At 49.5% G+C, this 15,903-nt stretch overlaps 1 protein-coding gene across 1 annotated transcript; it reads right to left on the bottom strand.

Moving 5' to 3' along the window:
• Positions 1 to 12,588: 12,588 nt before the first annotated feature.
• On the bottom strand, positions 12,589 to 15,574 carry LOC120850861 (zinc finger SWIM domain-containing protein 1-like). Its single transcript, XM_040223528.2, has 3 exons — positions 15,230 to 15,574; positions 12,849 to 14,553; positions 12,589 to 12,714 (listed from the first exon to the last, which is right to left on the bottom strand). Exons 1-3 carry the CDS (start codon positions 15,526 to 15,528, stop codon positions 12,589 to 12,591), a joined length of 2,130 nt encoding a protein of 709 aa, XP_040079462.1. The 5' UTR covers positions 15,529 to 15,574.
• Positions 15,575 to 15,903: the final 329 nt, after the last annotated feature.

The raw sequence follows: 15,903 nt of genomic DNA, 5'->3' as shown, positions 1-15,903 counted from the left end.
AGAAGTTGGCATCTTTAATAGGACAAGTGAGCAAGCACACTGTCGTTCTCCTTGCTCAATTCACCTAGAGACTAACCAAGCTCGAGATGTCTCTAAAAAAAGTGTTAATGCGATAGTTCTTGCTTTCCTGACGATTTTTATAACAGTCCAATAAGATATTTACATTTTAATGGCGGTACTTTAAAGGCGAGATTCCTAACTGCATAGCTTTATCTTTGGCAGTTGTTCCTGCAGATCAACAGTTCGCGGAGCCGAGACGCATCCTTCAACGAAGCGCTCGGGCATGCAGCCTACGGAGCGGAATTGTTGTACAAGGGGTTAACACGACAAAAAGCTGGGAAGCAAACAGTAAAGCGAAACCCAGGGCAGATAAATACAGATAAGTATGAAATATATCAATAAGTTAAAAAAAAAAAAACAGTGTTGCGTTTTTATATAAAAAAATTGGCAATATGAGATCACTATGGTGTATGCCTTTTTTAGCGTCCGAGAAATGAGAACATGGACTTGCAGCCGGTTTCCTGCGGGCCGAATGCGGCCCGCGGGCGGTGTGTTTGAGTGTGGAACAGCGTCATTGCAGCCAGAAGCAGAATTGCTTGCGGTACGGCGCGCGCCGTCCCACAGCCCATCGTAACGCATTGGAAGAAAGTAGAGCCGCGCTCAGCATCCCATGCGACTGCGGTTACGGAGTGCTGAGACCAATCAGAAGCAGAGAAAAAAAAAGGTAGAGGTCACACGCTCGCCCGCGTTCGTCAGCGAGGTGCATCCGGATCCCCCGTTCGAAAAGGGATCTTTCTTTTGCTCGTTAGCGATCGGGGTAAGTGCGGGAGATGGTTACTCGGTGGCTGCGATGGTTCAAGCTGGCCAAGAGTCGCGGAAACCGGCGGGATCACCCCCAAAGACAGGCCACGTCGACGCCGTCAACGGGCGCCGCCATGTAAATATGGCGGCGCCACGGCAGTTGCAGTGGATCTCGCTTACTATTAACGAGCCGCAAGCGGCGATAGCCCGTTTTCCTTGACTCTTGACAGCGGTCGTCTGCGCTTCAACGCAACTGCGTGTGCAAGCTTAGCGCAAACGCTCTTCGCAACGTTCGGCAGCCGCCTGCCGCTACTGAACGCATTGTGGTCAAAAGCACATATGTGTTTCGTTTGCGTTTCTTGTGTTGCGTAAGTGTTGCGTACTCCACGCTGCGCTGGCGCCTCGTCGCCATGCATCCAACTCAAGACGCAGTTTGGGCGCTCGTGCTTGCGCAATATGGAACATGCAACGCTTACGCAAACGCACAGTGCTTGCGTCTGCTCGAATGCTCATTACTAAAACTCCCTAATATTGAGCTTACGGTATGAAGACCAGAATGTCGGATCGAGCGGTGAAGTTAGAGGTGGCCGTGGGAAGTTTTTACGAGTTTCGGCGCACATAAGCAAAACAGGTGTCGATTCTGACCGCGCTTAACCCGAGCATTATTCACGCCTGTGACTTAGCATCAAAACAACAAAGGCTGCCGGAACAGATGATGCATTGTCTGCTGCTTCGCCTTGACGTTTTACGAATGTTCACGGTGTCCCCCAGAAAAAAAACAAAAAAAAAAAGTCAAGTTTTTTTCCATGACAAAAATGAACTACGCCTCGCCGGTTCAAACAAGATGGAAAAGTTTTAAGAAGTAGCCGTTCTATTAATCAAAAGTTATGAAATTTTCTCAAATATTCTATGAAAAAATGGCGGCCGACGGAGTTTTTGAATACATGGAGCTGATATTGGCGCCAGCTACCAAAAACGGGCAAAAACAGGGCCCATGTTTTCATTAAAACATTGGGAAATCACAATTTTAGTAGTAAACTAGTAGTAAACTAGTTTAGTACTCACAAAAAAGTAGTAAACTCTGGCCTCTGGTGAAGCCCGCTAGCGCTACACTTGGGCGGATAATAGTGAGTTTTCGTATTGCGTATACGAGCAAACGCAAGGGCTATGCGTTTCTGTTAGTGCTGCGTGTTCCACGCTACGCATGCGCGAAGTCACCATGAGCCAATCCAAGGGCGCGGTTTGGGCTCCGCGCACGCGCAGTGGGGAACACGCGACGCTATAGCGAACGCATAAGGCTTGCGTTCACTCGTACAGTAATACTAACACTGACTAATATGGTTTTAGAATAACGTAGGCAATTTTGACGCACGCTAGTGCTAAGTTTAGCGCTTGCGTTAACGCACGCTACGCAAGAGAGTTTTAGAATAGCGGTGCTCTGCTGCGACGCAGGAGCCGAAGCACCTCGCGCTTGCAACTCCACCAAGTGGTTGTCCTGTGGTTGTCCTCCGCGTTTTATTCTTTCAATTTTATATACCCTCTTCTCGCCGCTCTGACCCTGGACGCTCCGTGTTAACGGCGCGCTGACGGACACGCTGCGCCGTGGGGTGAGCGGTCGTTGAAACTGACGCGCTACGGCCAATGGGAGCCTCGTCGACGCGTGCCCGGCAATGGGACCCAAGCCGAAATCCATCAGCTTTACTCCGCTTCTTTGGGTGCGGAGAAACTAGGTGCCCTTGTCTAGGCTTTTCGCGTGGTTTCATAGCTGCCAGCTTTCTTCCCTTATAAAAAGGTTTTAAGGCGCCGTTTGGCGCGCTTCAAGGTGATCACATCGGCTCGTTTCATGGACAGTTAATGCTTTCGTATTTAAAAACGGAGCCTCAACATAAAGCACTCAACAAAGAGTGAATGCTTTGACGTGCTGTGACGCAAAAGTGATGCAAATTTTGTCATTAAAACGTGACTCTCCGGCGACAAACTAGGGTTGTCCTTCCCGCGGGCATCGCGCCTTTAGTTGCACTATCGACAGATTTCCAGCACAAAATTTAACAATTAATCAAGCATGAACCTCATGTAAGCGATTTGGCGCGCGACGAGACAAACGACAACGACCCGCTTCTCTGTCGCGCGGTCAGGCGTGCGACGAGGTAAACCTTATGGAACCGACCGGAGCAAGCAACCAAGGCGATCAGCGACATTTTGTAGAAATTCAAAAACCGAGCGACGCGACAAGCGACAGTGAGAAATCTCCTTCGATCGTCGCTGACTCTCGCCTCTGTCGCCGTCGCTCGTCTCGTCTCTCGCTCAATCGCTTACATCAGGTTCAGCCTTAATCCTACTACGTGCTCGATCCAGAATTTCTTTTTAAAACTCGGCAGGCCTTCAACAGTCATTGCTTCCATTTATTAAATATAAACTCCTGCCCAAAGGCATCCAGTCAAAAACGTAATTAGTGAATGGTTGTTAGTCATCTATTAGTTCGGTTTCCTTTTAACATAATGTCTTCATGGCCGTGTAACTCACTCGCGTAGACCGCATTTCTGTAGATTTTTATCAACTATATCGGCTTTTGTTTAGAAAAATGTGCAATCAATAAAACAGAATAAAACAAAACACACTGCTCCTAGCAGTCTCGCGATGATATGCGACAGCATAATAAAATGCTAGAGGGCATCTGTGATAAAGGACAGAGTTGTAATGTGAAGGCTCAAAAGAAGTGTTCGCAAAGCCAAATATCACATTTACCCCACAAGACAGTATTTCGCCAAGTTTCGAGCTCCTGCAAGACGATGCCCAAATGCGGTTTATGTAAGAATCTTTGTCTTTACTTCGCACTATTTATGCGTGATTATGAATATCATTACATCTGTATTGTTTTTTTTCGCGCCACCATAATTTTTTTTAAAAATTACATTTATTATTTTCTTTATTTCTGTACATTTCGAGTGTTTGCCTTCAGATCTATCACTTGAGCGCAAAGAAATTTTTGGTATACCACACCACCCGCTGTTTCATACTGCCAAAGAGCGTACAAAATCGCACGTTTCCGCAGACTCAACAGCTGGTGTATTTTCCAGTATCATTTTCAAGTGTCGGTCTCAAGCTGTTATGGGAACTTCTTACATTAAAATTCATTGATGACAATACAAATTTATTTTATTATTGGTAAGAAACTCTGCGGCGGGCTCCTGGCCGGTGTTCTTACGGGCCTTTTCTGGCCTTGCTCGCGCTCCGAAACCGGTGACGGCACTCGGCCAGTGTCTGCGCCGTCATGGCTTGTGCCAGCCCTTTGATCTGTAGAGTTCCTGCGAAAACAAATAATTCATACAAATTAGAGCCCCATCAACGTTATTGAAGTGAAAAACATCTCTTCGTGTAGTACACGAGTCAAAGAAAAGTAAATCGTAGCGCTGTGGCAGCAGCGAGCGCCACGTACCGGGCGGCCGACACGTGGGACAGCGTGCAGCGGGCACAGGACAGTTGGAATGCTGGCAGGCCGATCTCGGCTGCGGGCAACGTTTACTCCGTCATTTTGTGTGTATACTTCTGTACATATAAACCTTTTAACAACTGGCAACGAGGAGAAACGTGCGTGAACAGTCTTGTTCTGTACCGGGCCGGCGCCATGCCGAAGTTGGAAGCATTTACTGGAAAGGGTGGGGACGCGTGGCAAGAGTACCGTTAAAGTTTTGCAGCAATACTTCGTTGCTCACAGCGTTGCGGCGGACAAACACCGTGCACTATTCCTGAGTTCGTGCGGAAGACCGACCTATTCCCTGCTCCGGAGGTTGGCGGTACCCAGACGCCCAAGTGAAGTTGCACTAAGCGAAAGTTTGCAGCTGCTCACGGATTATTATGCACCAAGACCGCCCGTGATTGTCCAACGCTACCACTTCTATCGCCGAACGCAAAACGAAGGTGAAGTAATTAAGGATTTCGTCGTCGAGCTACGTAAGCTGGCGGATCCATGTGAGTTCGGTCGGGAGCTGGACAACAATCTAAGAGACAGACTCGTCCACGGCATTCGGAACGATTTGAGGAGAAAACGCCTTTTGGAGGAGCCCGAATTGTCACTGGACCGAGCCGTACAGATTGTTTCGAGCATGGAGGCAGCGGCCAAGGGAGCGGAACTGATGAATGGCCAGGCGGCAGGGACGGCTCTGCGTCGAGTATCGAGTGCCAGGGAGGCGGCCGACGACTGTCATCGTTGCGGTGGCGGCACCATGAGTCTGCGTGCAGATTTCGAAGGCTAGAGTGCGTTTCTTGCCAGAAGAAAGGACATGTGGCTAGGAAGTGCCCGTCTAAGCAGAAAACAAAGAATTTGGAGGACACAACGGTCTGTGGCAGACAGCATGGCGGCGACCGGGCGGGAAACAACGCCTGACAAACCGTGATGGTGGTGGAGACAGCGTCCGGCGACGAAGCTAGAGGGACAGACGACGACAGCTTGTGGTTACTGGACCACGGGTCGGCGGAGGATGCTGCAGCAGTTGCGCAAACCGAAGTCATGAACGTTCTGGAGCCACGAGTACCGCCGATATGTGCTATGGTAACGGTTGAGGGTCAGAAGGAGCGTATGGAAGTTGACACGGGGGCCGTCTGCTCGGCCATTGATGAGGTGGAGTTCAAACGGTGTTTCCTGAAAGTGACTCTTCAACCGTCAGACGTCAAGTTGCGAGGGTACTTCGGACCACAGGCGGCGGTTGCCGGGAAGGCCATGGTGGCTGCCCAGTTCGCAGGAAGGCACGCTGAGTTGCCTTTGTTCGTGGTCAGAGGAGGGTCCCGGGCTCTTCTTGGGAGGAATTGGGCGAGAGCGTTTGGCATGCCGCTCGACAGTCTGCTAGTCGTCCACCGCATCGACAGTGCGAAGGATCGGGTCGGAAAATTCCCAGAACTGTTTGCGGAGGGACTTGCTACCCTTCGTGATGTCAAGGCAAGGATAAGAGTGCCGGAAAACGCCAGACCAAGGTTTTTTTAGGCCAAGAGCAGTGCCGTTCGCACTTCCGGATTTGGTGGCGCAAGACCTCCAGCGGTTGCAGCGTGAAGACATCCTGAGTCCGGTGCGCACATCAGAGTGGGCAGCACCGCTGGTTCCAGTTCTGAAGAAGGATGGAAAGATGCGGCTGCGTGGGGACTTCAAGGTTACCGTGAACCAGGCGGCAGACATTAAGATGTACCCAGTGCGGCGGGTGGAAGAAATCTAGACCAAGTTGGCGGTAGGTGTGAAGTTCTCGAAATTAGATCTCCGGGACGCCTACCAACAAGTAGAATTGGATGAAGCATCAAAGAAGTATGTAACTATTAACACCCAGCAAGGACTTTTCCAGTATAACCGGCTTCCGTTTTGTGTGGCTTAGGCGCCTGCAGTGTTTCAACGAAAGATGGAAAACCTGTTGCGAGGTTGTCACAAGGTGGTCGTCTATTTTGATGACATTCTAGTGACGGGCGTGACGGAGTAAGAACATCGCCGGAACCTAGAAGATGTATTGCGGCGTCTGAGCACTGCAGGATTGAAGCTGAAGCGGCAAAAGTGCACCTTCGGGGCGTCGAACGTCGAGTACATGAGCTACGTCATCGACAAGGATGGCCTGCATACGGCACCCCAGAAGGTCGAGAGCATTGTCCAAGCACCCCAGCCAACGGATCTACGTGAACTACAAAGTTACTTGGGTCTTCTTAACTTCTACCGAAGTTTTTTGCCAAACTTGTCATCTGTGCTGCATCCGCTGCACCAGTTACTGTTGCTGACGTCTGCTGATGTGCTCATTTATTACGATCCCAGGTTGCCGTTGCTACTATGTTCCGATGCGTAGCCGTACGGCGTTGGAGCAGTGTGTGCACATCGAATGCCAAATGGTGCAGAGCGACCTGTGGGGTTTGCTTCAAGGCGGTAAACAGCAGCAGAGAAGAACTATAGCCAGTTGTACAAGGAGGCTCTGGCAGTGATGTTCGGGGTGATGAAATTCCACCAATACGTCGGGGGAGGTTATCTGAAGCGTTTACAGACAACAAGCCATTGTTAGGTCTGATAGGGCTCGATTGCCGCATTCCGCTCCAGAGTTCACCGCGGATACTGCGGTAGGCTTTGACACTGAGTGGCTACAAATACAAGCTGCCCTACAGGCCAGGTGCCAGTGTGGGTAATGCAGATGCCCTGAGTCGACTGCCACTACCAGTCAAAATGTTGGAGGAGTCAAGAGTCCTAGATGTATTCATGCTCGAGGGGACATACCCAAAGGTTCTGTCTGCCGCAGTAGTGGAGGCGGCGACTGGCCGAGACCCAGTGCTGGCATCGTTACGTACGGCGTTGGGGACTGGCCGCCTTCCACCATCCGGAGCTGAGTGGTTGCCATTTGTAAACCGCATGGTGGAATTCTCGGTGATGGACGGCTGCGTGCTACAGGGGAACCGTGTGGTGGTTCCAGTTTCGCTGCGAGCGGCAGTATTGGATCTGTTCCACGAGGGTCACACGGGGGTGGAGAAGATGAAGCTCGTGGGCCTAGGTCACGTTTGGTGGCCGGGCATCAATGATGACAGCACAGCCAGAGTGGGCAGATGTGCAGTCTGCCGAGTGTATCGGAAGGCTCCACGGGCAGTGCTGCAGAAACCGTGGCCCTTCCCGGAGCGTCCGTGATCACGTCTCCATGTGGATTTCGGGGGACCTTTTCAAGGTGTCTACTTCTTGGTGTTGGTGGACGCGTTCTCCAAGTGGGTGGAAGTAGTCCGCGTGACGTCACCGTCGGCAGAGGCTACCGTGAAATGCCTGAGGTTCATCTTCGCAAGTCATGGGTTGCCGGATGTGATAGTGAGTGATAATGGTCCCGCATTCACAAGCGCACAGTACAAGTTGTTTCTGGACCGTAACGGGGTCAAACCAATACTTATCCCTCCATACCATCCAGCCTCGAACGGCACCGCAGAAAGGGTAGTACAGAGTGTAAAAAAGAAACTCAAGAAGTCTGCGCCTGGGGATTTCGAGTGTCAGATCGCAAGAGTGCTGTTCACGTGCCGGACAACACCACATGATCTACCGGACGCACCCCAGCAGAGCTGCTCATGGGTTGGCGCTTGAAGACAGCATCGGACTTACTGCGGCCGGATCTTCGGGGCAAAGTGCAGTTTCAACAGTTGCAGCAAAAACTATTCAGTGACCGGTCAGCACGAGCAGAGCCGGTATCCCAGCCGGGAGATGCTGTTTGGGCTAGGAATTTCAGACCGGGACCTCGTTGGGTACCTGCGATTGCTGGGCGACCACCAGCGCATCGTCGGCCGAGGTTCAGCTGACAGATAGTTCAGTTTAGAACCGTCATGGAGACAACCTGCGGCCTCGGGTCACGGAGGCTAAACTAATGGATGACGAATCGGGAGAGCATCTGCCGCAGTACATCGGGCAGCAACTAGAGGAGGCAGATGGGGCAGCTCCAGATGTGCAGGTGGAGCGTGCGAGCGACTTCCGGTCCGGCATCACAGAAAAACCAGGGCTGTCCGTCAGCCCAGCAGGCAACTGTCGCCCAGAGGTTCCAGTAGCTCAACAGTCTCCAGCCCTCCGAAAATCTACGAGAGTCCGAAAGGCGCCGCAGCGTTATTCGCCATAACAACGGACTTGTGGGGGAAGGGTGTTGTGGCAGCAGTTAGCACTACGTACGGGGCGGCCGCCCGGTGGGACAGCGTGCAGCGGACACGGGACAGTTGGAATGCTGGCAGGCTGATCTCGGCTGCGGGCCACGTTTGCTCCGTCATTTTGTGTGTATACTTCTGTACATTTAAACCTGTAACAAGTAGTGTTGTTTTAATATACACCAGTGACACCCAAAGGCATTAACAGATGCAGGCGAGAAGTTTCCGGCATGACGGCTTTGCTTTCACCTTGCATAGTATTGTATGCACCTGGCAGATGTTTGTTATCAATTAACGTATTTGATTTATCTTTAGCTCTTGCAATATTTCACACTTAGTCCATGTTGCCTTGTTTAAAGCGTGCGGGGCGTCCATCATAAAACATATGCTGAAAGCACAATGCTCAAGTGTTTTTGCACTGTTTCACAATTGCACTTTCGTGCACTGAACAGATGTGAACCAATGTAGGCAAATTGTACAAGCTAACTGTTAGTACATATATGCACTTCATTCCACAGGTAACACACTTTGGACAGCACAAAATATATCTATTCTTTTTATAACAGAAATTAAACTATAAAGAAACATGAGGTTGTAACGTAGGAACAACTTGATGAATTTTGTGAGAAGAGCCCCTACTAAAAAAAACCATTTGGCGCCTCTATGAAAATAAACGGGTCGATACCGGTAACAGTTTAGCCATACCGGTCACCAGTTTGTCAAAGGGGTCGCCCGTATGGCTCAAAGGGGTCCCCCGTATGAGCCACAACGGTCACCTATTTGGAGAAACAGGTCACTCCTTTGGCAAACGGGTCGCTCGTCTGGGCAAATGGGTCGCTCGTCTGGGCAAATGGGCGACTCGTTTGGGCAAATGGGCGACTCGTTTGGGCAAATTTGTCGCACGTTTGCTCAAACCGGTGACCATGGCGCAAACTGTACCCGGTTAATCAAACGGCTCTCCGGAGCCTATTTGATACTGAACGTACAGATCGGGGGCGTGGGCACGCCTAGCGTTTCAGCCGTGGCAGCCAATGTTTCCGGAAGGCTAGGAGCGCCGGTTCATCGATTTCAGATCGTCCGCGTAATGCAAGTAATTATACTTATATTTCAATTGCGCTGATGTTCGCTTATACTGCAACTAAAACTAACACCTTTTTCTGTTCTTGTTTTACGTAAACGCGTGACGTTGGTGAGGCGATGTTTTTGACAGAACTTTAAAACTTTTTCCATATTTGTTGCCTCAATTTACTTATTCAGCTCGAATCTCTCTCGCAGAAGACGCGACCGCGTGAAAGAATGTACGTCTAGACTCCGTTTCACTTTAATTCAAGACGCAGCGAAGGTAGCACGCGTACACGCGGCAGCAAGAACATCGAGCATTACGAGAGCACGCCCGCCGTTGCAGCAGTCAAACTGCGATCTCGCGCTGAGTACTTTCTTCGCTCGAGCGCAAGCCGAGCTTCTGGCCGCCCCGCCGCCATTTCCAACGTTCAAGCGCGCCAAAATGCGCGCGCGCGTTTTTTTATTTTTTTATTTTCCGAGGTTATTAAAACACATCTCACTAGGATGCCTGGAGAGAGGGAGAGGGGTTGTCCCTGTGGTCCTCGCCCCCTCCCTTCTCTATTGTCACCCGTCACGTGACCCGCAGCTGCGCGCGAGCTACACGCTGATAAGATCCGGAAGGGTGTGCCTAGCAGCCCCTTTTTTCTTTGTCTGCTTGTTGTCAGCTCCAGCTCGAACTTCGCGCGTCCACCTGCTTCGATCTGTCGCCTAACCCTGCGGTCCTATTAGGATGTCTCTCGAAAACGTATTGGATGCGCGCCAAAGCTATCAGTGTTCGAAAAGTCCTACGTCTATATCGGCAACAAGCGATTCTTCAAAGAAGTCAGGAATTCTTGCGATTTGGTTGCGTTCGGCAAGTGACAGCTTGTGCGCCACATCGTGTTGAAACTTCCAAGAAGCCGTTCCCTCTCATTTGTGTTTGTGTGGTTGTCCTGCTTTGACCGTCTCGACAAATATCACGAATTACATCTTTCAAGTCCGCTATTTTTATGGTAAGTGCACTGCAACCTACCTCTTGGCAACGATTGACCGTTCTTCTACTCGTACTCTTCCAGATTATCTATATAATTATGCAGCCACTATTCTCGCGGAAGCCGGGCGAATCATTTCCCGAAAGTCTACCTTCATAGTCTAGAATTAACGCGGTCCTTGTTTGGTTTGATATCTTCTCAGTTATATAAAAGCTTAGAGTGCCTCTCACATTTCACAGATTGCTTGCATGTTTGTACTTGTCTACAGAAGACGTAAAAAACTTTGAGGAGAATTGAAAACAATCTTTTGTGTCTGTTTTCCTGTCCATTTGCAAGCACCTACGTGAGCACATTTGTTCTACGTGTTTCCGCCATGTTATAAATAGGTTTATGAGTTTCGGAACGTTTTAAATAGGCAGTGTCTATTCTGCCGGCAGCCGGCAAAATAATTTTTCCGAAATTCTACCGGCAGTCACCTCCCATTGGCTGCCTGAAGTCACGTGACACCTGCCGGTAAAATAATGAAATTTGTATTGTCCCGGCAGCCGGGAGAATAACTTTCTAAATTCCTCCCGGCACCTGCCGGTAAAGTACTGGAATAATTTTTTTACCGGCAACCGCCATTAAAATACCTATTTTCTTATGACCTTATATTTATTTTGGCTCAGTAAGCTGCATTTCTGCTCTTGCATTAAACAAAATTGATGTCGGGCAATGAACCTTTTCCACATACCGACGGCACCAGGCGGTGGCTGCGCGAACTAAAAATCGAGGAAGTGACCTACCTGCGCTACCAATCGATATAGGGAGCTACGCTACCAGTTTCTTCGCTCTCTGAGCAGCGGAGCCTGCCCAACGCGACTTTAAAGAGGGGCATCCGTAGCGTCCACCCAAACGTCGTGTTTTCCTTTCCGTAGACGTTCTTTTTTTGTGTAACACAATTATATGTATGCTGCAGTTACGTGTTCTACTCGCTGATATACAGCCTCCTTCCGAATTTCCTCGATTTTTCGTTCCGACTTCCGCCGCGTAACATCGGGCGCTCGCGCGTGCGCAGAACGCTTCTCGGAAAAGGTCCATTATGTGTGATCTGGTATTAAATGGCTTGAACATAGCCTTTGTAATCTTGTAGGCTAGTGGAACTTTTGACGTAAAACTGCTGTTCTTTCACGCAAGAGAGATACTGGTCCTCTTTTAAAAAATATGCATACAAGCAGTTACCAATCGCAAAAAAGCACTTGCAAAATTTATTTTCAGACATGAGACAGATAGGAAAAATATTAAAACATCAAAACTTATTATGATTGGTTTTAGAACACCAGGATTGCACAACATAATTCGGACTAACAAAATGACTAAAAACAAAATGACAAGCAGTATTGCACAACAAAATTTCCATTATAAGCAAAATGATGAGGCAGGATTGCACAATATTGTTCAAAATGACTAGAGCCACCTATGACTAGGGAGGGACACTACCAACTGCAAGGCCACTGCACACTCTGCACTTCCAGAGCTTTGTCTTGAAAAAATATTAAAACATCAAAACTTATTATGATTGGCTTTAGAACACCAGGATTGCACAACATATTTCGGACTAACAAAATGACTAAACACAAAATGACAAGCAGTATTGCACAACATAATTTCCATTATAAGCAAAATGATGACGCAGGATTGCACAATATTGTTCAAAATGACTAGAGCCGCCTATGACTATGGAGGGACACTACCAAGTGCAAAGCCACTGCACACTCTGCACTTCCAGAGCTTTGTCTTCGGTTGCTTCCTGAGGCCAACGCATGGCAGGTGATTCCAGGTCAAACACCAGTCGCACATCACTGAGTCATGGTCGTCCAAATGTGTTTCACACTCATTGCATTTCCAGCTTTCTTGTCTCTTCATGCCCATGACCATTTGTACAGCTTGCCACGCGTCATCGGTAAAAAAACGCCGCACTAAGTTGATGTCAATATTGTCATCACGAATGCCGCTATGAACACACTCTGGCCTTTGTTCGACTGTGTCTTCGTCAAGCAGCTTTCCTTTCATTGCTTCTGCCGCCTTTTGTGTTCCTGTTAGCCATGTGAGCAGCTTCAATTTTTTTTCCTTCATTGTAAGCTCTGCATAAGGCCTTTCAGTGGATGTCCTCTTGCGCTTTCTTGGCAGTCCAATAACGGTAACCATCTGGCCTTTTGGCCGACCACAGCTTTTCTTGGTTACTGGCACCTTGATCTTTGCCAGGGCATCCGAGATCTGTGTGCTGTGACCTTGAGTGACACAATCTCCAGCAGCACCTCTCCTTTGCGTGACATCACGTGATGCGCAGTTTTGCTTGCTATGATCACTTGACTCTGCACTGTCCTGTGCGCCTTCGCCAGCAGCAGCTTGGCTTACCTGGTCTAACAGACATTCGCTTTGTGTGTCTACTCCATTGCTTGTGCATGGAGCACAGGATGTTACAGTGACTTCAACATTATGCCTCCAGGATTGGAGTATGCTCTCGAGGACCTTCAGCCTCTCCTTGAATCTTGGAGTTGCACAGTCTGACGCAAGGTCAGCTAGCGTTGAAGCAATGGCAGCTGCCTTCCTGAATTTCTGATGCGCTGAAAGGATTCTTTCATCCTTGCGACTGCTTACTTGCACCAGTTCTTCCCCGGCACATTCATTGTTCTGCGTGAGCCCACAACTTTGTACATAAACATCTAGAAACCATCTCTTTGCACAGACATCTTTCTCGAATTTTGAGATGCCGAGATGATCTCTTACCGTAAAAATGTGGCGGCAAGGCAGCAGCATTGCTTGTCTGAAGGTGCACGTGCACCCTCGAGCTGTGGCAGAAAATCTGTGCGCGTCGGCAAGTGCATCAACGCTCATCTTCCGAGTTGCTTCGCAAAGCTCTTCTTTTACACGATTGAAGGCGTATGGTGTCAGTAGCTTCGAGTAAAGCTCGCTTGCCTCGTCACTGGCGGTGTCCACCCTTTGCTTTTGCAGCATAACTGCTGCTTTGTGTTTTTTCTCATTTCGCTGAGCGTGAATCATTGTGAAAAACCTCTCCACAAACATTTCGAGGGAACTGAAGCGTTCAACAAGCTGTTTCAACTTTGAGTTCATGTTTTCTGCACGGTTGTTTGTTGCATTAAAGAAGTTGCCACACAGCCATTTCCTTCCCATCACCCACTCCTCGTGGATGGTATGCCAGTTGTCATCGAAATACTCCACCACTGCTCTTGCAGCGGACGTCTGTAGCAGGGCGTAGAGCTCCTGATACTCCTCTTCACTCTTAGCGTATACCATGCGCTGCAGGATATCTAGGGCTGTTTCTTGTTCTACTCTTGTAACGCCAAGCTTCATGACACTAACTTCCCGACGGAAAGCCTGCAGCGTGTGGAATGAGCATATGTGCAGTGCTGATGATGGGAAGAGCTGTTTGACAACACTCCTCTCCTTCACATCCTTATCTGCCATGGTCACTCTCACTGACTCCCATTTTGGGTTCAGAGACTTGAAGGCTTCAAAGAACCAACGAAGTGTTCCAGCATCCTCGGTTGTGAACAGTCCAACAGAAACAATTTCACTTTCACCATTGCTGTTTTCAATGATTACCAGAAAACAAGCCATTCGTGTTTCCAGCAATTTGTAAGTGGCATCAATAAATAGCACTTCTGGGCAGTCCTGAAATGACCTCTTCATCTGATCATCCTGGAAGTAGATCGCTTGCAACTCATCGTTCTCATCTGTCAGCACACGGACAGTTGCGTGATGTTTTTCTTGCAGGGCACGGACAACTTCAGGCAAGTTATTCCTTTCTTTGGCGTCCTTTCCCTTCGCAGCAATATTTGAAAGGTCCTTCAGTAGAATAGCATTTCCGCTTTCTTTTTGCATCTCTTGCCTTACCATCATCTTGTTGGCTTTGAGCTTCAACAGAGTACGGGCCTTGGCCTGGAGTTCAGGAGGGAGTCGCCTTTGCTGGGGCAGGTGCTTGAAGAATTCTGGTACAACTGTATGATTGTGCTCGAGGGTTAGGGATCGTACCTCCAGGTGGCTGCCTTCTTTGTTTGCTGCGATGTAGACATTGAAGCCACAATCCTTCTTGAATGTCCTAGATAAACAAAGTGGTTGGAGGGGGGGGGGGGGGGGGGGGGAGTGGAGAAAACAAAAATATTTGATGAAACTTGGGGTCCTAGATCGCGACAAGAAAAGCGTAGGAGAACGGTTGAAATGCACAATATGAGGTGGTACATTTAGGCTTTATCGTGAAGGAACAAAATCACCCCCCCCCCCCCCCCCCCCCGCCCTGTACTGTTCCGGCTCGTACAGCGACCCAATCCGAGCTGTTTTATCCACTCTCAATCGGAAGCGACATGATTGCAGCGGATATACCGAGAGAAACACCCAGCACGGCGGCACTAACGCACGCACGCACCCCCCCCCCCCTTTCTCGCCGCGCTAGGAACATTTTGCCGCGCGTGTATCACTGCCGCTCGGAACATTTTGTCGCGCGTGTATCACTGGGACGCGTGTAAACACATGCGGACCACCCGTCCACACCGCTTCGCGGCGACAGACAAGGCGGCACATTGCAAAAAGAAACTAATCCGAGATGTCCACGTAACTTCGCTCAGTGATCATTCGATGAAACGTCGTGGTTGCGTTTCAGTCGCTAAAACGTCGTTCGATCAAGTGAATGGCTCCCCTTTTTCACGCAAGCCCAGGGAAGGCGGAACTTTCGACGTAACGTTACGCAGTTCGAAAAAGTATAATTTGAAAAGACTTACGATGATTTTCGCGCGCCTTTGCTGCTGGTTACGAACTTCGCGCCACCGTGGATGCAGCAGTAGCGTAACTGGTAGTACTTGAGCTCTTCGGGCATCCTGGATGCGATCTTCCCCGCGCGCTTTTTTGCAGCTCCAATAGTCCGAGCGTCTCTCTTCCAGAGTTGAACGCAGTTCGCGTCGCTGAACTTGGTCATCCTCTCGTCCAACGCTTCAAATGTCGCGAAGCGCTCGCCTACGGCGATTACGGCGTCGTTGGCCCCTTGGGGCTGGTCGGAAGTTGGTTCCAACGGTCCCGACATCCTCAAATGGGCAAAAGAACCCACAACACGAGCACTCAACAGCACGGCATGCCCGTACGACGTAAACTATGGCGGACATGTGGCGCGGGCGCCAAATTGCCCGCGGGTGTCACGTGACTTCAGGCAGCCAATGGGAGGTGACTGCCGGTAGAATTTCGGAAAAATTATTTTGCCGGCTGCCGGTAGAATAGACACCGCCTTTTAAATAAGTTTAAGATTACCAACCTACAAGACGATCCCCGTTTAGGGCTAGCGCATAATTTCCCGATTCGAATGGCACGTTCAAACGTGTGGTCACGTGCATGGTCGAACGGGCACCTGTATCAAACGGGCACCGGTATCAAACGGGCACCTGTATCAAATGGGTACCGTTTC

Source organism: Ixodes scapularis, unplaced genomic scaffold, assembly GCF_016920785.2.
Source record: "Ixodes scapularis isolate PalLabHiFi unplaced genomic scaffold, ASM1692078v2 PGA_scaffold1__304_contigs__length_218370807, whole genome shotgun sequence".
Classification (NCBI taxonomy): Eukaryota; Metazoa; Arthropoda; class Arachnida; order Ixodida; family Ixodidae; genus Ixodes; species Ixodes scapularis.
This window is presented reverse-complemented; position numbering and strand designations above follow the sequence as displayed.